At 50.0% G+C, this 22,075-nt stretch overlaps 2 protein-coding genes across 8 annotated transcripts in view; both read right to left on the bottom strand.

Moving 5' to 3' along the window:
* The window catches only part of TNNI3K (TNNI3 interacting kinase), an 82,648-nt gene extending 80,176 nt beyond the window's left edge, over window positions 1-2,472 (bottom strand). For all 7 annotated transcript variants that reach the window (XR_012633652.1, XR_012633653.1, XR_012633654.1 and 4 more), the window contains exons 1-2: window positions 2,337-2,472; window positions 1,593-1,701 (exon numbers count right to left, since the gene is read on the bottom strand). Coding sequence is in view for 4 of the 7 variants with exons in the window: in XM_074905978.1 (XP_074762079.1) it covers window positions 1,593-1,701; window positions 2,337-2,376 (149 nt within the window). In the remaining 3 variants the exon portion in view is untranslated. The remainder of the gene's footprint in view (window positions 1-1,592; window positions 1,702-2,336) is intronic.
* Window positions 2,473-8,788: 6,316 nt separating this feature from the next.
* On the bottom strand, window positions 8,789-14,128 carry FPGT (fucose-1-phosphate guanylyltransferase). The gene is made up of 4 exons (XM_074905979.1): window positions 14,039-14,128; window positions 13,796-13,963; window positions 12,339-12,431; window positions 8,789-11,542 (listed from the first exon to the last, which is right to left on the bottom strand). The coding sequence occupies exons 1-4, from the start codon at window positions 14,106-14,108 to the stop codon at window positions 10,125-10,127; spliced, it is 1,749 nt and encodes a 582-aa protein (XP_074762080.1). The 5' UTR covers window positions 14,109-14,128; the 3' UTR covers window positions 8,789-10,124.
* Window positions 14,129-22,075: the final 7,947 nt, after the last annotated feature.

A 22,075-nucleotide genomic window follows, 5' to 3' on the forward strand; every position in this document is an offset into this window, starting at 1 on the left:
CAGGTGATACTTATAAATTTACTTCTGGCTATTGGAACCGTTTTTTTCGATGGCCCTGGACAAGAACCCCCTGCCCTGCGCTCCCTAAGGACGAACGGGGACGCTGACGGGTCTTTCCTCTGCTGGGCTCTGCCACTTTTGCCCCGGTTATGTCCCAAACCTTTCAGAGCAGGGACTTTAACAGATATTTATTTCCTTTCCATCAGGCAAATTACCTCCTTTGCCTTATCTTCCATTAACCATCTGCTTTCTCAGTCATAAATTTTTTGAATAAATGGGTTTGTTTTAAGAATGGGAAAAAAAGCCTGTTAATTCCTCTGCTACCTCAGAGATGAGAACTCTTCCAAAAATAACCACCGCTGCTGCAGGAAAGTTTCTCATATAGTCAAGAGTGATTTTTTACACAGGCCATATCTGGGGTTTAGATGCTCACAGACCCTGACTGATTTCATTACCCATGGATGAAGGCAGCTTTTGGGAATGAAATCACTGGCTGATTTCCCAGGCCTGACTAAAAACAGTCCTCCCAGCGCAGCAGCGTAACCGTACCACCAGTCCCCACTCCGGTGGGAAGGAGCAGTGCCCTACCTGCGAGGAGGAGCTGGGCTGACGTCCTGCAGGCTTAGGTGGGCAGCGGGACAGAGGGACAGGCTGAGCTGCCGAAGGGCTGATAACCTCGGAGAGAAGTTTTTTCTTTATTCTTATGGCTAATGCAGGAATTCAGCACTTTCACCCTTTACTCAGTTGTGTTGCTTCTCTAAAATAAAGAGTACTCAGGCTCCTATTTGTTAAGATAATTAGTTTGACTACTAAACAGGCTTGAAATGAGGCAAGTACCGAGTCCTTTCCTGGATCAGAGCCAGAGCGGCCAGCGCATTGCGGGGAAAGGCCAACGCCGTCGTTCATTTAACAGGCTCAGACAGTGATAATTACACTGGCTGAAAGGAAGCGTGATGAATAATTCATACCACCAGTTTGGCTTTTCTGAGCTTGTGATTTATTTCTGATTAGAATCCCTTATTTTTTCAAGTGGTTTCGATGTCTGAAATGATTTACCTGATCATTTTCCTTACTTATTCACAGTCAATGAGCTGGGTGTTTTCTGCAGTTGAGCTTTTCAGATACTGAACGTGTAAGTACGTTACTCGGCTGGGTGAACTTGGGTGTTAGCATCTGCTGTCCTGAGAAAGTGATTACAATCACGAATCTGAAATCCGCTTTCAGAGGATAATCTGCTTTTGTGTTTGTTTAAAATATGTTTCCTCAGCAATATTCCTGTCTGAAGAAACACATTAGCAAAACTGAAAACCACACAACATAGACGTCCCATTAAAGCTAATTAATTCACAAAAATATAGAGGTGTTTGTTGTAAAATATTGGCATGAGTAATTAATGGCCCTAATTTTGGTACGATACGGTGGGACTCTAGCCCAGAACTGTAACGACACGTTCCCCAAAATAGACCTTAAAGAACATGCATTCCATACGGGAGAAACTCCTTCCATAAGAAAACACCTGAAACTGAAAATACTGTTTAACAGCAAATACTTGTTTGAAAGAAATTAACAAACAGATTTCCAGCATACTTTACCTAAAGACATGCTTCAGTTCTGCCAGCTCCTTTTCTTTGATTTGCAGGTCATCTTCTAATCGTTCTATGATTATAGCATACGATTCACTCACTTTCTTCTTCCATTCATCTAACAACAACAAAAAAAATCCTGATTCATAAAGCACTTCAAAACCTATAAAAAACAGGAACTCAAATCATAATATCCCAGTAACCAAAGCACTTGCTGCTTAAGCATCCAGTTGTACACTGTTTCATATATTTTTATATTAAAGTATGAAAGTGTAAAATATTACAGCTATTAAACCGTTCTTTCCAAAACCAATATAGACAAATATACACTGATTTCATAGACACCAATACATAGGAATCCTTATCAGAAATATTTTTAACTCGAGCAAGAGAAATCTTTAACCTTATGTTGCATTTGGTAGCTCTTATATCCTAGATCTTAGCATAGAGACACAGCATAAAAAGGTTGGAAGTTTAAAAGTTTTTCGGATGAAGTATGAGTTAAATCAACATAATAATCTATGTTAATATGATCTTATAGGTTTGCACACAGAAATTTAGTTTCCTGGCTTTTTGTCTGCTTCTAGAGACTGCGATTTGGGTTAAGCCATTCTTCTTGTAAAGCCAAGAACAACACAATACCTTCTCCTCGAACACAACAGTAAATTAGCAATGAGTTATTCCCTGAAATATCACTTGCTCCTTGTCGATGGATGTATGGTATATTGCAGTTAAAAAAGCAACATTAATTACCAGTGCAAGTTTGGGTTGGTCTAGATTTATAATTTCCCATTTGTCCAATATATCTTCTTTGTTTCAGCAAAGTTCTTGGAGTAATATGATTCCTTGTTCAGGAGCAGTGACAGTCCTACTGAAAAATACTTTTGATAGTCTCTGGCTAAAAATAAACCCTGTGCCAAATGGAATGTCATGCAACAATGACACAGAGCAAAACGGTCTGTGCTGTCAACCGTAAAAAAATACTAAAAGTAGCTAATCAGCTTGCTTAAAAATCTCTCTGTTTCGACAGAAACCTTTGCTTTATTCCGTTGAATACCTAAAACACCTAAAGCTGGTGGGATGCGGGTAATCTGGCAGCTTGGCACCAATTCTGTAGAGAAACAGGACTTTAAGCAGCTGAATCCCGAGCACACTTTCAGGATCCCCGCGGGGGGTCCCCAGTTCGGGGGACGGTCTCACCCCACAACGGTACGGAGCTGGCGACGGCTTTGGGGTGTCTGGGCGTGTTACCCAGCGGGGGCCAGCCCTGCCCTCGCGCAGCGCCGGCCTTTTGCAGTTGGGCCAAGCCTGTGCACGTCGTGGTTCTAAGGAAGTCCCAGGGCATCAGGGCAGGCAATGCGCCGGCTGTGGGGAGCTCGGTGCCTTCCCCTGCGGGCACACCAGGCCCAGGCAGGATCCCCCCCGCACGCTACGAGCAGAGTGTGCTGGGGGCAGCCGACAGCCGGGGCCGGGTGCTCACCGCCCGTCGGCACACGGTCGAGATGCTTGAGCTCACTTTGCCGCTGCCCCGGCTCGGCGTGGAATTTCTCCAGAAACGAACGAGGACACAATCCTGCTGCTGTGTGCATGTTCCACGCAGACCGCGTACAGGACAGCCGAGGTCTGGGATCTGCACAGATACGTCACTCGACCCCACGCCCGGTCTGATCCGTCCTGTTTGTCAGGTTTTTATCTCAGACCCAGTGTCACAGCGAGGTAGTAAAACCCCTGTGCTCTGGCTAGCTGGAAGGGTGACCTGAGCAAACCGGGCTCCATGTGTGTGCACACACCTGCAAACAAACCCTGCCTAAACTAGTCTTGACTGTGTGCACAGGTGCACCCCTGTAAGAGTCTGTGAAAGATCGGTTAACAGCACAATAACGCTGCTTCTCACGGGCACAAACTCACCTCCTCAGCAACCCACAGGTTAGCACAGCTCTGCTCGTTCACTGTCCACCCTTCTCATATCCATTTCCCTGGGGTTTCTCTCAGATGGAACCACCTGACAAGATTGTCCCAGGGGGTTATGGGATTCATGCTGGTTTCTGTACCTGTCGTTTATCCTCCTTTTATTTTTTATTTTTTTATTTGTATACATATACTTGTATATGTATGCTTATATACACACACGTATATTTATACAATATTATATATATATATTTATATCTTTAAAGTGTGCTGATCGACCTCAGCAGCTGTTCTGTTCTTGGTTTCCTCAGTTAAGGCTCTCAGGCAAGAAGGTATGTAAATATAATACACATCCATAACGTCTTCAACTCGCCGCATCCCACTGTAAACAGCCGTGCCCTGGGTGGTGGTTCCTGACACAGCACGAGCTCACCCATTTATTTGCACTGATTTACACACAAAACCAAGGATGCATTCCGGAAGACTTTGAACTGCTTTGACAACATGTCCTGTGATATTCAACCAAATATTTGCAAAAAGGCACCACCAGCCTGGTGAGGGATCCTCCACATCTGGTTGCCAAGCAACTGGAAGAGCCGGCCATGCAGCGCCCGTCTCCCCTCTCCCACTGCCTTCATCAGCCCCGGGGCGGTTGTTTTTCCTCAAGTACCTACAGCCCAGCCGTGGTTGTGCAGCCGCAGACAAGGGTTTTGGCCACCAGCAGAGTGCCGGGGCCAGCAGCCTGGGGGACACCTCAGGGCCAGCCGGGGCTGCGGCGGGAACTCGCCACGGCCGCGCGTTGTTCAGCGTCCCCACGGGCAGGAGGTGACACATCTCTGACTTTTCGCTCTTGCACCGTGATCTGGGCAAAAGCACTTCAGTTTCCACCGGAGCGATAATAAAACCTGTCGTGTTCTCCTTTTTGGGTGAAAGTTTTGAGGTTTATGAAAGAACCCCCTGCGGCCGAGGCTGTAAGGATGTAACCGTGTCCCTCTGAGCCCCGACTCACCCGGACCCTGTGGCTCGGTGCCCGCTGGCTCCTCCGTCCTCCGCCCGTGGAGCTGCCGGCTGGCGCAGCGCTGCCCGCTCTGCCCACCTCGCTGGGGCCCGGGGCCCGCAGGGGGCCGGCAGCACCCCGATCCCGTGAGGGACTGGCCGTGGCCGTGACTTGGCTGCTCCACACGCGTCAGGACCTCGGAGCGGCCGGGCTCCAGCTGCCGTCACCTCGGGGCCTGGATGCGCGGTAACAGCCCAAACTGGAAGATTGTCAGTTTGGGTAAAAATCACGGGATCGCCTCCAGCTGCCCTGGGGAGGCCCCTTTTCTGTCTGGCGTTGGCGCCGCAGGTCCCGCCGTCCCTAGGGAAGGCGAGAAGAGCTCCAGCGCCTCGCGAGGGGCTCTGCCCGCTCCCCCAGCCGGCGGGTGCTGCCTGCAGGGCAGGCACCCATCTCTGCTCTGAATGCCCTTCACGGGGAGGCTTTACAGGGTAAACTCTTTTGACATGATTTTTATTTCAAGTTAATGAGAACATACCTATATCTTAACTTTGAGAGGCTGCAAGTTGGTCCTACACACCTCAGTGTCATTCTGGGGATATTCAGATATGTCACAGAGAGTGAAACGGGCGTTACAAGGATATGCATTTTAATGAAAATCAAGTACAAGTTGCTCTGTAGCCCATATAAGGAAACAGGTGTTTACAAGGGCTTCTCTGTGGCGATGGATTAAAAGGAGCGTGCAGATGAACAGTACTGCTATTTTCGTTCTCACAATACTGCAGTGACATTTGCACAGGGATTAATTTTCCACATGTGCAGAGAGCAGAAAATGAAGCTGTTGCATCAGAGATTTAGGAACGAGGAGGCTGGAACCGCTGAGCTCCAGCACAAACTCCCTGTCCAAGTCAAGAACATTTCTATGCAGATCCAAATGATTGTTGGAGCTTACTTTCTTTTGTCAGTTCCCCAAATCCTTCTGGCACAGATACCTTTCAGCTGCTCATTTTTATTTCGGCTGCCTTCCCTTGTGTTCTTTTTTAAGTGCCCAATTTCTCAGATTTCAATTTCCTGCCTAAAAGGTTACTGAAATAATCCTCCTCTCTCAAATTTCATAGTGTAATATATACAGTATAGCTAAATCTCTGTTCATTATAGCATGCTCTCAAAGCATTCAGGGAAATCATTAAGATGATGTTCATTATGAGACCTATTATTGCACTACACAGCAAAACTAATTAAATAAAGAAAGCTGACATGAATAAAATCATTAAACACTCATCTTGGCTTTATTTGAGACTGTACCAGCCTGAGCTGCATTTCAGGATAGATGGAGCCAGGCAATGATCTAGAGGCCCATATGAAAACTGCATCCATCTCGGAGTCTTGATAAGCTTTAATCAAGACGAAACTCCACATTTCAGCAGTTGCCTCCTGTTCTTACAGGGTCCTACCCTGGCATTTTCAGCGTTGCCTCCCTTATTACTCAGACCGGAGGAGAATCGTGGGCCAGGATCCACGACGGTCTTGTTTTCAGAATCTGATGCTGGAAACCAGCAGCCCCGTAATTACTATTATCTTGCCGATAAGTTTTACCATGTGGCCTCACACAAGACTTTCAATTTCCATGGGGCCGGTTTATCCCAGCTGGTTGCAGGAGAAAATTGTTGTCATCTACCTTAACAGCAGACTGTGAAACGGGAAGATTAACTAAAGTTCGTGAGATGCAATGCACACAGAATACAGACACATAATGTGTGTATCAGACCGAGATTATTATTGTCAGGAAGTGTCCAGCCTGAGGACTCTTTGATTTTAATAAGATCCGGTGTGCAGGGCTGGGACACTCGCTCTCGGGGTGCCCGAAGAGCTCTGCAGCCCTCGTGCTGCTCCAGATTTCCATCCCTGGTGGGCTCTGGAAACCTTTGCTGCAGCCACGTGCTTGCCAGGGGCAAAATCCTGGCCGCTGCTTAAATTGAAAGTAAAACTCCTAGTGACTTGAATCAAACAGGGTATTCATTCCAGGTTTTCAGATTTTAATCTGAAGCCAGTACGGGAAAATCAACAAAACTAGCTACTTTCTGTAGCTTGACAGGGCAAAGCCATGTTTCAGCATTTAAAACTCACAGGAAAGCCTGCAGAAAAATATGCCTTATGTCTACCAAATCCTTTCAGCAGAATTCATCAAGGTGCAATGGATGTGTACTTCAATTTTTAAACTCCACCAGCCCCTGGCAGATGGATGCCTGGACTGCCAATACCATTACCAATCTTTATGCACTAATACTCTCTACAGCACAGTCCATTTTCTCTGAATATTTCCATAAACTTTCTAATCTTGTACTTCGCGATGATAATTTTATCGATAGTAAGAAAGACCACAAAGGATTATGGATGCATTAGAAATTCAATGGGCAAACACGCGCTTCCTGGGGCTCAGTGGAAATTAGTGGAGGCTTACCCATGAAAGTGTTTATTCCGAAGCGCGGAGTCCAAGGCTGAATTTACAGAACGTGTGGGTGAACGTGCACACACATAACCCCATGTGGTATAACAACATGGGGGGAAATAATTAATAGAGCTCTGTATTAAAGATATTTTAAAATGTTTTTCATAAAATGTCACATTAAACTTGATTGTCGTTTAAAAATGAAAAATAGTACAAACCCAGACACTCCATCCCTATGGAATGAATTCCTTCAGCCTGCTGGCAGTACCTACCGCTCACATTGACCGAAATCTGCTTTCTAAAATTAGAGACAAAAATATTTAGTACAAAAGGAAAGCGTGGAGTGGCGTAAAGACTTGAAGGAGTCTAATGTTTCTTATCTAGTAAATCAAATCTGCTCTTATTGCATTACAACAGATTTTTTAAATGAAGTTCTCTGCCTCAAGATCCCAGTGTTTTATCCCCCGTCAGGGCAGCTCACGGACACGCTGCCGAGAGCTCACATGGGGCTGGACGCCACCTGCTCCGCGGGCCTGCAAAACAGAGGTGTCTTAGGCCTTTACGGAGAGGTTAAGAAAATATTTCTAGCCCCTCACTGACGTGTTTAGCCACAGGCTGTTCAACTCCGTCAGGTGCTTTAAGAGGCAGAACTGAAGCCGGGTCTGACGGCCCCTCGCGGGGTTTAACCGCTGGCACCGTTTGGGCGAGCAGTGGCCGAAGGGGAGATGCTGCCCCCGTCTCCGTTGCGGGGGTGCCGACACCCCTGCGCTGCCGGCGGTGCCACCGCGCTCCCCGGCCGGGGCTGAAGGGCACTTCCAGCAAATCCTCACGGGAGTTTCCCCCTTGGGGTCCGTGACAGCAGGACTGGGCACAGCAGCCCCGCGCGGTTCCCCGTCCCCACCCGCTGTGCAATGTGGGGCTCGGGGAGCGTTTACTGTCTGTGGGTGCTCAGAGCACCCCCAGCTCCCCCCACCCGCCGCAGGAGCCCGAGCCGGGGCTAGCCAGGGCTGCTGCTGCCAGGCTACGGGCTCACCGGTGGGGTCACCGCCCCGCCGGCCGCCACAGTCACTCAGAACCTCAGAGCGACAGAGTTCTTGTGTAACACCTCCTGCTTTGTCCCCATTACTGGTGTGTCAGAAGCAAATCCATTTTCCCTTTCTATCCAGGTTGCTTTCAGCAATGAAATCAATACATGGCACTCGGGGAATTCAGAATAAACGCAATTATGGCAGTTAAAGGGAATAATCACATTAAAAGAATGCGACTTCATTTTACAGTTACTAACCACCCAGGAAGCTTGTTTACCAGGTGAAGCAATCAGGGAAGTCTTTTCAAAACACAGTTTGGCCTCCAGTTGAAGATGCAATCTCTGTCAACCCTTTGTTTTCCCCCAAACGCTCTGCACAGTCTAACACCAGACGGACAGGCCATGCAGACAGGATGATACAGAAACCACCACTCCTGCTCCACCTTCTACGGCTGGTTTTACTTTGTGACTTTATCTATTTCTCTTAGACCTCAGCGTTCTCAAACATACTGCCGTTTCTGCTGTTAAACTAGTGGTTTATAACGACTTTTAAAACGTCCATTTGCTGAGAAATTCTCCTTGTTCCTTTGAAGTCAACCTCAGCAATTCCCAACCTCCATGTCTAGCTCCTTTGTACTTCTTCTTGCTCAGAAGAGACCTTCAGGAACAATACTAAGCCTCTTGCAGCCTGGTGAAGGTTAAGCCAGCTCGGGTAACATTCAGGAGCCGTTACACCACTGCCTTGGAGGTGGCATTGGGGAGTTCAGTCAGTAGGGAGACAAACACTGTTATAATGAAACACTAAATAAAACATGAACAGCCATAGATAAATGCCAGAGAAAAAGCTGCGTTATGTTTACGGTCAAATTACATTGATATAATACACAGTGCACCCTTAAAACAGCACAAAATGGAAAAATTAAAAATGCAGGTGTTATAGAAGCAAAATTAAATATAAATGATCTGAGCTATCTGAACATAAACAGCATGAAGAAGCTTTTTCCCACCTGGTAGCACTAGAGTACACACTGACTGGCTGAAGAAGGATGGCAGAGCCCAGGGCACGGCGCAGCAGCATCGCCTCCTGCACAGCTCCCGTGTGTTTGAGAGGGGGGTGGGAACAGGGAACACAGAAAAGTCCGTTTGAAATCGTACACATAAAAAACCAGGCACTTCCCGTTTTGATCAGGCCTGGCCAGAAAGTGCAACCGTGTACTTCTCTGTTTGGAGCTGGATCTCTGGCCTAAACCAGAAACGCTGATCCTTGTCGGTAACGGGTGGGGAGGGGGCACGGAGCCAGAGGCTGCCGTTGCTCCGGGGAGGTGCAGGGTGGTGCCAGCCCACCGGCGGCTCACCCTGCTCGGCACCCCTCTGCTCTGCCCCAGGGCTAAACCTCGCTCCAAGGACTCCAGAGCTCAGCTCAGAGAAACAGGCAACGCAGGTGTTCCCGTGGCACACCCCAGCACTCTGTGGGTAACAGAGCTGGCATCTGCCCATCGAAGTACCAGCTTCCAGACTCTAACAGTAAACCCCAAATCATCAGCACGTCTAGCTAACAGGTCTTGACCCCAACAGTGTTAGTCACAAGGGAAAGAATGATCTCTCATGCAAACGTTCTTCCTCTGATGAAGGCTAAGAAAGTGTAAAAAAATTAAAAAATAAAGAAAAATATAGAAATAAAATGATTAATACTTAAGACAGGATGTCTTGATTTAAAAAGTACTTTTAATGATTTTGTCTCTACCCGTTTGAAGCTCAAAAAGAGAGAAACGTGTCATCGCTGTATCATTCCACGTTGCTGGAGCTAGTGTCCTACTCTGGAAAGCTTTTAAAGCAATTCCTAATGAATTTGTTCGGTATCATATTCTTGCTGACGAAGACTACAAAACATAATAATTGGCACCCCAAGAAAAGTCAACAATTAGTGTTTTCAGGAATCTGGAATATTTCATTACTTCTTTCATCAAAAAAAACCACGTTTATCTGCATTTGCTGCATTATTAGTGTTATGCCGCAACAACATCGTTAATGCAATTTCATTATTTCTTCTTCAGCGAAATCAGAGAAAAGATCTGTGTACTTTTTTCTCATGATTTTTACAAGCTGGGAAGCAATCAATCATCCACAAACGAAGCCAGGGAATTTGTTCAAGTACTGTTCATTCTACAAATCAGACTTCTCTTTCTGTTTCTGTTGACAAATTTCATCGTAAATTTGCTTCCTGAACTTCAGCATGTCTTCTACATCTTTGTAGGTGAGCATTTCCTCAACGGACAAGAGCTGAAACCCACTCAAGTCAAAAGCTGACATGTGCCGCACAGAATTTAACATTTTTAACGACATTCTAACTGATTCACTTAAAGTAGAACAAACAGGAAAAATCCTAGCAGTCCACAACCCCAAGCGCGTGTTCTCACCGGAGAAGAGCTGCTCTGAAACCTTTACACCCCAGAGGGCCAAGCATTCCAGTAAGCCCACGCCAAAGAACTGGAGTGAATGGACATCTGACAGCAATTTCACGCTCTTTTTCAAGTCGTCTTCTACCCCAAAGGCCATGCTGACGTACCTCACCTGGCCGCTGACCTTTACACTCAGTGAGCTCAGGAGGCAGCCAGAGGGCACGTCTGCCCCCGGGCCGATGCACGCCCCGCTGACGATGCTGCCCTGCCCCACCGAGGCCCCGGGCCCGATCCGGCAGTACTCAACGACGGCCCCGGGCCCGACCCGACCCCCAGGCTCCAGCACGCTCTGGATGACGCTGCCGCATCGGCCCGAGATCGCAGCTTTGTCCGAGAAGGCGCTAAAGGCCACAGGCAGAAAGTCAAGCTCAAATTTCAGTTTGCTGTCGGCTGTAAAATGAAACAAATACTCTTGAGTCGTTCCAATGTGGTAGAACCTGGAGTTGTTCAGGACGATGACGTTGAGCGCCGTTCCCCTCAGAAGGGAGTACAGCTTCCGCCGCACCTCCACCAGCCCCGGCTCCTCTGCTGTGGCGTTACTGGTATCTTGTGTGTAATCGTGAGTGGCTCCGGGCCCCAGGGCCTGGAGGAAGTCACCGTAGGCATCTATCTCACAGCAGAGCGTGCCCACCTCCTTGTAAAACGTCAGCAGGTGTTTTGCAGCGCTCTGGTCGATGTAGAATATACTGTCTGTATACACACACTCTGAGGTTGGCGGAGCAGAGGCCCCTCTCACGCACACCGCGCCGCACCGCCGCATCGTCTCAACGTCGGGCTTGTGCAGGAAGCGCCGGCAAGACGCGTACTCCAGGCCTCCCTCCCCCGAAAAACTGGACGGATCCAAAACGAACACTCCGTGCGTGGTGCCAACTGCCAAATCCGAAGGGTGAGCTAAGGCCGTAAACCCGGGTTTATCAAAGGTGAGGGTTTCCGTGGGGCCGGTGCTGTACAGCTCGATGTCATCCGAACACGTCACGAGAACTCCGGGTTTCATGTGGCGGGGGAAATCAATGTACATGGCGAGCTTCAGCTCCAGCATCTGGCAAACGGGCTCGCCGAAAGGCAACGCTGTGAAAATCTTTCCCAGGGCACTTGCGTTTGGTAAACGTTGGCTGTAACCACCTTGACAACAAAGACATCTTTAATCGCACAGAGATGCTGTCCACAAGCAAGCAAAGCCTAAACCTACACAGCTTTTTCACATACACACAAAGGTGTAAAAAACCCAAACCCAGCTTGGTAACACACTAAGTATTCCTCAAAAAATGACAGATCTAAAGAAAATCATCAATCATTCTTCCAACATTTCTCAAAGCAGATCTGACCTTATGTCCAAAATCCAGCATGCCTTAAATAGCTTATTTGAAAATTGTGGCTGACTTCATTCCCTTTAGTTTGCTTCGGAGCTGGAATATGGACACTTGTCTACAGCTAGAGAGGAAAGCAAAGAACGCCTGCTTTTTGCTTGAAAAAAGGACGACTCCTGCACCCTTGCCCGGAATTTTAAGTCAGAGGTGACTCGAACAAGCAGTGGTTTGGGCAGGTGACTTGTTATCACCTGGTTACTCTCCTTCTCCCACACAGAAGTGATGCCCTTTGGGGAGTGTTCTGCCTACCCCGACAGGTTCAGTCTGCCTGCAGCGAGAGGCCCCCAGCCCCCCGAGAGGGCCACGCTCCCTCAGGGGCTGTTTCAAGCAGAAGCTTCATTTGGACACTCTGAATTACACTTCCTTCTCCACTGCCTGATCGGACAACTTAAGTGCCGAGAAGAAACACTTAAGTGACAGCAATACCGTTTAAGTATCAATCTAAATGCAAACCACCGGATCAGACACACTTGGGATGACTGAGGGAACCGTATTTCACAACTCTGACTCCTCTGCCATCGTATTCAGAAAGAAAAAGGCACAGCGTTTACCAGAATGGATTAGCAGCACAATGAAAGATGTCCATTCATCGCCATACAGATCCTCCAGGCACTGGAGAACGTGAAGTGTTGATCCACCATTTCCTAAAGAAAAAACATTTTAGTATCTGCTGAGAAGAGCACCAAGACCACCGGCACGGACTTGTGAAGGACACCGGGCTCTGGCGCCGCGGAGGGGTGACCGGGGGGCATGTTTTAAATGCTGCCTTCTGCTGCAGAAAATAACCTGTCATTTAGTTTTCAAAAGTTGTTTTGGCTGTTGGGACGATCTTTTAAACAAACCTGAGCATCAGTGGACGCAGAGATACCTACTGGAAATTTCTTGAACAAGCTGTGGCCGAGCGGCCCTTCCACCACCCCGTGTGGGACGAGCTGACGCAGAGGGGCTGGCGGACAGACCTCCCGGACGGACAGACCCCCCGGACGGACGGACAGGCCCTCGGGATGGATGGTCCCCCCAGACCGACAGTCCCCCTGGAAGCCTCGGGGCTCGGGCACCGAGAGCAGGCAGCTCCTGGGAACAGACCACGTCTTCCCCTCCCAGTCGTTCAGCGAACAGCCCCGTGTTTGAGGCATTTCACCGTTCCGCCCGGCCGTAACTTCACCGTAAAACCCAGGAGGAGGCAAGCGGCACACAGCTCGCTGAGGACTTGAGGCGAGCGCTCCGAGTACCCCCGACATTTACAGTGTGCAAATGAGGGAGCAGCTTGGGGACACGAGGCAAGGGTTGGGGATATTTTTATGCGCTCCTACAGCTTAAAACTGCTAGATACCCGAAAATTAATCTCTGCGTATTACTCCGCGCTGCAGATACGGAACTGAGAATCGTTACTTCCTACATCGAAGCGAGCAGGAATGAGGAGCTGCGGGACGGCGTTTGGACCGTCAGGTCCTGCCAGGTTTTGCCGCTCACTGGGTAAATGCATCCGGACACGCTCCAGCTGTCTAAACGTGAGCACTCGGGCCGAGCAGATGAATTCAGGAGCCCCGCGTTACCCCGAGTTCCGCCCCTCAGGCTCAGCGGCGGCGCCGCGCACCCGCACCGGCTGTGACGCCCCGGGCCTTGCCGGGGGGCGCGGGAGGGCCGCGGCCACCTTACACCGGGTGCCGGGACGGGCCCCCCGGGGCCGCCGGCAGCGCCCGGCCGAGCCGCAGCTGCGGCTCCGCACCCGCGATCGGGCGTTAGCGGCGCCGCAGCCCCGGGCCGCGCTGCGGGAGGCGCCGCGGTGCAAGGGCAGGGCCGCGGGGCCCGCGGGTGCGGGACGCGCAGATCCGGGCCCAGCCCCGCGCTCAGGCCGCGGCGGCTCCCCCTGCGCCCACCGGCGCCCGACCCCGGGCCGGGGCCGCGGGGGGGCGGCCCGGGGCCGGCGGGACGGGAGAAGGGGGGGGGCTGGCCGCCATCCCCGGGCCCCGCCGCCCCCCCCGAGGGACCCGCCGCCGCCGCGCACCGATCTTGCGTCCCGGCGGATCCGCGAAGACGTGGTAGCGGACGCCCAGCGGCAGCTCCCTCCCGCGCAGCTTCTCGGCCACCTGCTGCCGGTACCCCCGCGCCTGCTCCGCGTCGGCCGCCGTCACCGCCACCACGTCCCAGAACTCGCCGGGGCGGGCGGCCCGACCTGCGGGGCACAGCGGGGCGTCAGGCGGGGCCCGGCCGCTGCGGACCCCGCGGGCCGGGCCGGGCCCCGCCGCACCTCTGAGCGCCGCCAGCCGCGCCAGCCGCCGGGCCGCGGCCTCCCGCCGCGCCGCGCCGCGCCGCCCCATCGCCCGGAAGAGCCGGGGCGGGGCCCTGCCCGCGGCCGCCCCCCCGCGCCCCCCCGGGCCGGGGCTCGGCCCGCCGCAGCCCGGGCGCGGCTGAGGAGCCGCGGGGCTCGGAGGGCGGAGCGCCTGTACCGCGGGCCCCGCGCCGGGGGAGCCCGCCCCGGGTCGCCGCGCCCCCCGGGGGTCACCGGAGGGGCGGCCCCTGAGGAACAGGCCCCCACAGACGGAGCCGCGGGGGCTCCCGGGGCCCGGCCCTCGCGGGCTGAGGGACCCCCTTGCCCCGAGGGGTTCGGTGCTACCGGGGGTCCCCCGCAGCCACCGGCAGCAGTTGTCGCGGTGCTGGGGTCTCTGTCTGTGGGGTTCGTCTGGGCCTGCCGGGCGGGGGCACAGACCCAACGCTGAGAGGGAAAGGGGGGCCCGTTCTGGCAGCTCTCCTTATACATGAATCTTACAACAAAAAGGAGCTGTGAAAGCACCATAGGAGCCACTGACAAAAAGAATTTAGGAAGGAAAAAAAGTCACAGAAATCCATAGTTTTTCATTATTGTAAACCGCTGACAGAGAAGATTAAAGAAAAAAAAAAAGTGAACGCTTGGCTGCTGCTTTGCCAGAGACTTCCCTGCGACGCTTGTGCCGACAGCCCCAACCAGAGCCTGCGCACCCCAAGGCCTCTGCCCGCCTCGCGGGCTCTGCTTGCTCCTCTGAGGAACAGTCTGTTTTGTTAGAACTGCGCTTTTGCTCTTTTCTTCGTGTTTTCATTGCTGACAACATCTCTTGAGAAAATGACAGAAAGTTCCCGGATCCCAAGTGCAGCCGTAAAGACACGGGTTGGTTACCGCAGGTGAAGAGTCGCTGCTGTTGGCGGGGGTTTTAGTGCAGATTCCCCCTTTCTTACCTGCCGGTTAATGTGCGTTAGTGATGAATCCTGTCAGTCAGCTGCGTTTCATGAGACCAATTAAAAACTGCATCGCCCCGATTCCATTAAAAAGTGCCCTAGACATCGAGCAAATGTTTTCTGCCTTAAATCAGAAGAGTGAGTGGCGCTTGCTGGAGCGGGGAGCCCTCACGCATTAACCAGCCAGCCCTCCTGGGTCCCCTTCCTGAGGAGGAGTTACTGGCCACGGGACAATCCCTGCTTTCTGGGCTGGAAAAAAGGAATTGAAGCTGGGAAATCTTTTTATTGTGTTGTGGTAGATCCGCCCTTGCTGACTGCGCTGTCAATCTCTGACTCGTGCGTCCTGTGACACTGTATATAATAAACATCGTTCAGGAGAGGTGTCCTGTAACTCCCGCACCGCTGAATGCTGACACAGTTTTCACAGGGTGATTAAAAATACATGCTCATTTACAAGTCACTGGGGAAACTGCTAGAGATACAAAGTAATTAATGGTTTACTGACAATAATACCAATTTCTTTTTAACTGCAGCAAGCCTTTGAAGCTATAATTGGGACCCTAATGCTTGCAATGAAATATTGCTGCAGTCCAACAGAATTTGTGTTTTGAACTTTTCCATCATTACTCAGACTTCCTAACGCAAACGCTGCTGTTTGCGCTCGCTAAGATAATCCAAGTCTGGAGTAATTACTGGATTCAAATCTTCATGGTAATAATTTAGTGTGAAATTATTTCAGTCGTGTGGTTATTCGTACTTTTAATAGCAGTATTTTATAATCACTTAACCTGATAGCTGGTTCCAGGAGATATTAGATTTTCGTCCGTACCGCGCGGCAGTACTGCACAGGTGTGCGCTTTGTCTGAGCGCGGAAAGCAGAGCTGTTCGCTGCCTGCGCTTGGCAGAGGCTCCCAGGAGCGCGATAGTAGAGCAAAACTACTTACACCGTGGTGTATTTAACTAAGTGTAAGTCCCCGCGTTGGGTTTTTCTGTGGAAATGGTGGTTTCAAGGCAGCAGAAAGCTCCCGCGCTGTGTGTGCAGCTGAGGGGTCCCTCACCCCCGCCTGACGGAGGGGTGTCCCTTCTCCTTCCGTGACGAGCCCGAGATGCGGCCCCTCTCTCGGGCAGAGAGAACGGGTTAAGCACAGCTCACTGTGTTTGTGCTGGACAGTTGCTGGGTGAATAAAACGGGAGCACGGTGGCAGGGTGCCAGGGGTTAGCGGGGTGCTTGGTGTGGCGTTCGGGCTGCGGTGTGCCGGGGGGGTGTCGGGAGCACAGCGCTGCTGCTTACCGAAACAGTCAGTGCTGCTGGGCTTTGTTCTGCCCTGTGGGCACGCCGGACTTCAGACGCAGTGTTGTAACAAATGCCTGCGTTTTTCCTTCCGTTATCTGAAATTCTCCTTTTAATGCTGAACCCCTAGCCTTTCATGGAGTCTTTGTATGCTGCTTTTCCCGGATCTCTGAGGGATGAATCAAAGCAGAGAGCTTATCAGGAGGAAGTTCGCTGAACACTGAAGGGAAACCCCTTGTTTCCGCTTCAAAAAAATCTGATACTTGATTGTCGACAGGCTGCTGGTCAGAGTCTGTTGTAAGGAAGTTAGGAGGTCTGGTCACAGTTCAGTTACACGGCCTGTATCTAAGGAATGTGGGGCATTTGCTGTATTGTTTTTTCACTTAAAATATCCATCCTCTGAAATAACGATGTTGTGAATACTGATTCACCTGGTGCTGGGCTGGAGCTCCATCCACGTCGGGTGAATAATACTACGTGAAGATGCAAAAATGAAGTTGGTTTGTCTTTACACTTGTGTAATTGCATTCCTGAGGAGCAATATATATTTTGAATAAAGTATGAGTTCTTCATGAGGAAAACTCTTCTGAGTGAGTATATTAATTTTTTTCACTAGGAACAAGCGGCTGCATTTTGGGCTCACAGAATTTTTGCCGTTTGTGATAAAAAGGCACGTGTCTTTCCCGTGCCTACCCTGCTGCTTGGTGAGAAGGCCTGATGCCAGGAGTTCCAGCGTCTGAGCTCTCCCTTCCTTTGTAAATGAGTGGGAAGGATGAAGGTGACAACACGGATACTTACCTGTGAATTCACGGTTTTTCAGTATGGAAATGCATTTGGCTTAAGGGCTGTAGCTTGAAAAAACCCTCTTTGCTCTGCTGAGGAAATGATAAAACAACTTCTTGTGGGTATTTTGTACACGCTTCAAATGACATAAATAAACAATAGGAGAAGTCTGTGGGACAGCTTACATACTGGCTGGTAATGATTTATTGTTGCTGCTGTGCGTTGAAGTGCTTCATCTGTCTCTGTAAACGGTTGAACCAGGGAGGGATCTGCTGCTTCCCCTGTCCCCAAACTTACTCTGACGGTTTTCCTGTAGATATTTGATATACGTTTTCCCATTCTCAGTTTTAGTCTGCTGTTAATCCACTATTTAATCTTTCAGTTCTTGGAGCAAAAGCTGAACTTTAATCTGCAGTTTCACGTTTGATTCCCTGAGCTCTATGTGTGCTGGACATCAAACGAGACAGAATAAGCCAGAAACAGAAAAAATTTGCGACGCCGCTTAGAACAACCTAATCCAAAATTCCGGTGTGGTGAACGGTTTGCAGTAAGTCCAGCTTTGCTGGGTGTGCAGGAGGCTGGCGCCGCGTGGCTCGGGGTGCCTGGTGTCTGCTGCGTGCCCGCTGGGCTTCGGGTGATCGTCCCGCAGCCGGGAGGGCCGGGCCCGGCCCTGGGCCAGGCTGTAAGCTGACCGGTGTTTATCCCAGTGTTGAGCTGGCCGGTGAGTGATGGTTTATAGTCTTAGGTGTTGATAAATTCAGTTTTCCCAAAGGATGAATTTTCATCATTAGTTCAGATATGGCATGCTCCGGGTCTAGTGTTTGGGAAGGCACGAAGGAATTAAGTCTGCTGCATCTACATGCTAATGAAACTGGAAAGATGGCTGATGTGCATCCATTATCTTCCAGTCCTGATCTGAGAGGCCTCACCTTGTTCTGTACCCCCCTGAGCCTGAAAATAGCCAGTAGGCATGTTGTTGTTAATGGCATTTCCTCCCTCAAAGCGCTGGGTTATTATCTAATTTCTGATGAAGAAATCATTGGGAGCTGGAAACTTCTGACAAATCGTTTTGCCATTGTCTTCCTGACATCCCTCCTGTCGCTAGAGAGAGAAGCCAGCCCGTAGCACGCTGCTCTCTGAAAGGTTCAGTTGTGAGGATGATTTCCTAATTGCTTGGCTCTCGTTTGATTACAGAGTCATTAACACGATATTTTTTTGAAATGTGTTCAACCTAATGGGATGAGGGATCTGTTACCAGAAATGTTTATTTGATGTGGCTGCATAATGTTTTTAAGGTGAGGTAGTGGAACGGCACAGCCCTGTTTTTTCAGAAGCATTTATGTATTAAGAACAAGGCTGAACTGAATAGATGGAGTCCACTTGGCTCAGACTAAGTTCCTAATTCTTTTGTTCTTCATGTTTGTTTGCACCTCCCGGCACATCCTTTGGTGGAACCGGTCATCTGTGACCTCTTTGTATGTGTTAAGCCAGCTGAGCTTCCTAGTTTGAGCTTTTCGCAGAACTTGCACCAGGTTCCAGTTGTGGGGTCCCATCTCCAGGTGCAGAGAAATGGCCCTGGCCTTGCACTGTGCCGTTAGAGCAGCCTGCCCGCCGGGTCTCCCTGGGGCTCTGCTCTGAGCCAGGCCCAGTGACAGGCTCTGCTCTGAGCCAGGCCCAGTGACAGACTCTGCTCTGAGCTGGGCTCAGTGCCGGGCTCTGCTCTGAGCTGGGCTCAGTGACAGGCTCTGCTCTGAGCCGGGCTCAGTGCTGGGGTTTGCTCTGAGCTGAGCTCAGTGCCGGGCCCTGCTCTGAGCTGGGCTCAGTGACAGGCTCTGCTCTGAGTTGGGCTCAGTGACGGGCTCTGCTCTGAGCCAGGCTCAGTGCGGGGGTTTGCTCTGAGCCAGGCTCAGTGCCGGGCTCTGCTCTGAGCTGGGCTCAGTGACAGGCTCTGCTCTGAGCTGGGCTCAGTGCTGGGGTTTGCTCTGAGCCGGGCTCAGTGCCAGGCTCTGCTCCGAGCCGGGCTCAGTGCCGTCGCTGTCTCCTGTGGTGCCCCCCAAGAGGTGGATTGAGCAGGCTGGGGCCATCGCCGTGGCCCTGGGGCCAAGTGGCAGGCACAGAGATCTTTTAGGAATCGTCTTTAGTGCTTCATCCGCGCTCCCTGAATCGGACAAGATGCTGGCGGATGCGGATGGGGTAGCCCGGGGTTTATCTGTGCGGGGTTTCTGTCTGGCCCGGGTCTGTACTGTCCCGTCTCTCCCTACGCCTTCGTGTCCGTTTTCCCCAGGACCCTTCCAGCATGCCTTTTCTCATCTGCGCTAGATTTACAGCTAAATGAAATATTTCTTGTTTGCCTCAAAATCTTATTAATTTGTTTCCCTCTATAGTCAAGGCTTTCCACTGGGCTTTTAAAAACTTCCCTACTTATTCTTTGTGTGAGCCCTTTCTAAACATTTTCATTATAATTTCTGTTACTTTGTCTTTGGGGAACCCAAGTCCTTTGCCTGAAAGCTGATAGGGAAAAACTCATTCTCCTGCTTCTGGCTGTTCTCTAAGCCTAGTAGTTATTGTAAAATATTTTCCATTTTCTAGGCCAGTGGGCATATGATAAATATTTCATCAAAACTGGCCACCTGGAGACAATGATAAAACTATTTTTTTTATTACAAATGTTCATCGAAATCCATGACTTAAATACGGACAGGGTCTCGTACTACTGGTTGCACACAGGACATTATTTTTTCATAGGCTATTTGTAAATTGATTGTTGTCTTGGTGGCTAAGGATAGCAAAGACACCAACAAAACCATTTAAACCGTCTTTTAAAATTTCTGACCATGTTTTTGTCAATAATCACGCAGTTTTACTCAGGTCCCTTTTGATGTAGCAAAACTGTTGCTTTTGGAAGTATTTTCAAGGGCCTGTTAATAGTCAGTCATTATTTAATCGATATGATTTAAAATATGCGAGTCATTTAGAATACTTTCAGAAATAAAAAAAAGCATGAAGAATTGTGTGCATAGAACAGACTTAACATGGCATAATTTTATTTTATAGGCTATGTAAATCCACTGATATTATGAGATAGGAAAATTGTGATGTTATTTGCTTCTCCCAAAGCACGGTGAAATGCTGGGGTTTCAGCCCCCAGCCCCAAACTAAGGTTGGCATAGGGGTGATTCCCCCAGCCCTTCCCAAAGGGGGTGAGTTTCCCTTTAAGCTTCTCCTGGCAGCCAGAGCCATGGGGTAAAGGAGCCCCAGGGGTCCCGCAGTGAGTAACCCAAGGTCAGGGGTCCCCCGAGGGAGAACAGCTGGGACCCCTGGCAGGAGGGGCAGTGTCTGTGTGTGAGGGGGATGCCCTGGGCAGAGTTCCCTGCTGGGGAAGGACCTCCCGCCTCCCTGGGACTGGGCTCCAGGCAGGTCTGGCTCTTGTAAACGCGGGCTGTGCAGAGATTCAGTCTGTGGCTGCCTTGGTCTGTGTGCTTGGCTTGTTGACTCGGTTGTCTCCCGTCCCTTCTCTGGGAGACTGCATGTCACCAGTTATCCCACCCATTGCTGGTCGTGCGGTGTCGTTGTTGGGATTGATGTCAATTATGTACAACCTGACTGACTTGTTTGTACCCCCAGCGCTCACCCATGGACTGACCCTTCTGTGTCATGTACAATCTGGTTATTGGTTCATCTTGATGCTGGCTGTGCCCTTTGTGCTGGGCCTGATAACTGGCAAAACACATGGTGAGGTGAGAACCTGCCTCAGAACAAACCTCCCAGTGGCTGCACTCCGCGCCGGAGCGTTTGCCCTGCCCAGCTCGGAACTCGGCGCCGTTCAGACCGTCCGTGTTCAAGGACGTTTTATTCCCACTGCGTGTGTTAGAATTGCATGCACGCTGCCTCCAACCAGCTATTGCTTTTGTCACTGAGGATGAGTCTTGGCATTTGTTTGCTAATAGATTTAATTTAATTTGTTGATGTCAGGTGAATGGCAGAAAACAAGTACTGTAAATAGCGTGTCTGCTGCAGATAAAATCATTACTGCATTTTCATTTTATCTCTTACATTGCTAAGAACTTGATTCTATTTCAGTGTGAAGATGTAAAATAACTGTATTTGCATATAAACCTGCCCATACTTCATAACTACAAGAGCAATCACTCCAGTAATAATATTAAAAAGTGAAAGTATTTGATAGCTATATTTATTCAGTTGGATGACTTCATCAAAAAGTTCATGTATCAGGATTGTAGTGTTTTGTCAGATCCCGGTGATGAAACTATTTCCAGCAGTTATCCAGACTTCATGGGTTTTATTTGTTGGGTGGAGTTAGTGGGTGTTGATAGATGCAGTTCTGTTGCTCAAAACACTTTTCCATCCAAGCCTGTTTTGGTAAGTCGGTGTAGAGCATCCAGACTTTATTTTGTGTGCTTTTCTCTCTAGCTTGGGTGTGTGGCTGTGCTTTTACCAGCTACAACAGTTCGTGCTGTTCCCACCCTCACTTGTGTACCTGGGTTGGGGTAATTTCCCTGGGCCCGGGAGGCTTTCTGCAGACTGTTGACGTTTTAGCATACAGTTGTTTTTTATTATTTTTGTGAAGTAGGCTATTTTCTTGCTGCTTTCGAGAACAAGGTTTTACCTCATGCTTTTTCGTTGTCATCTCTCCTGTCTGGTATAAGAATGTATTAATGGAACACCAAAGTACTGATATTCTTCAAAAGGGGGAAGAGGGGGGCTAAGTGCGTTTGACAGAATTTACTTCTGATTCTCACAAGCTCTGGTAACCTGTAATATATTTATGCACTTTTCCTTGGAATGAAAGCGTGTTCTCGTGAGCAGGTGAGGCAGAAAGGCAGAGGGACGCCTGCGGAGGAGGTGAAACCTGCAGTTACCGAACGTCGCTCAACACACCGAGCGGGGAGAAGGGTGGGTTTGGGACAGGTTGCTCCTTCCCTCCCCGGAGCAGGTGGTGGGGTCAGGGCTGCCTCAGCTTCGGTTACGATGTGTGAACCC

This window comes from Athene noctua, chromosome 5 (assembly GCF_965140245.1).
Source record: "Athene noctua chromosome 5, bAthNoc1.hap1.1, whole genome shotgun sequence".
Lineage (NCBI taxonomy): Eukaryota > Metazoa > Chordata > Aves > Strigiformes > Strigidae > Athene > Athene noctua.

Coding starts and splice junctions, on each gene's coding strand:
- FPGT (XM_074905979.1), bottom strand. CDS start 14,108: ATGGGGCGGCGCGGCGCGGCGCGGCGGGAGGCCGCGGCCCGGCGGCTG. Junction 13,964..14,038: donor GCGGCTGGCGGCGCTCAGAG/GTGCGGCGGGGC, acceptor TGTGCCCCGCAG/GTCGGGCCGCCCGCCCCGGC. Junction 12,432..13,795: donor TCCGCCGGGACGCAAGATCG/GTGCGCGGCGGC, acceptor TTTTTTCTTTAG/GAAATGGTGGATCAACACTT.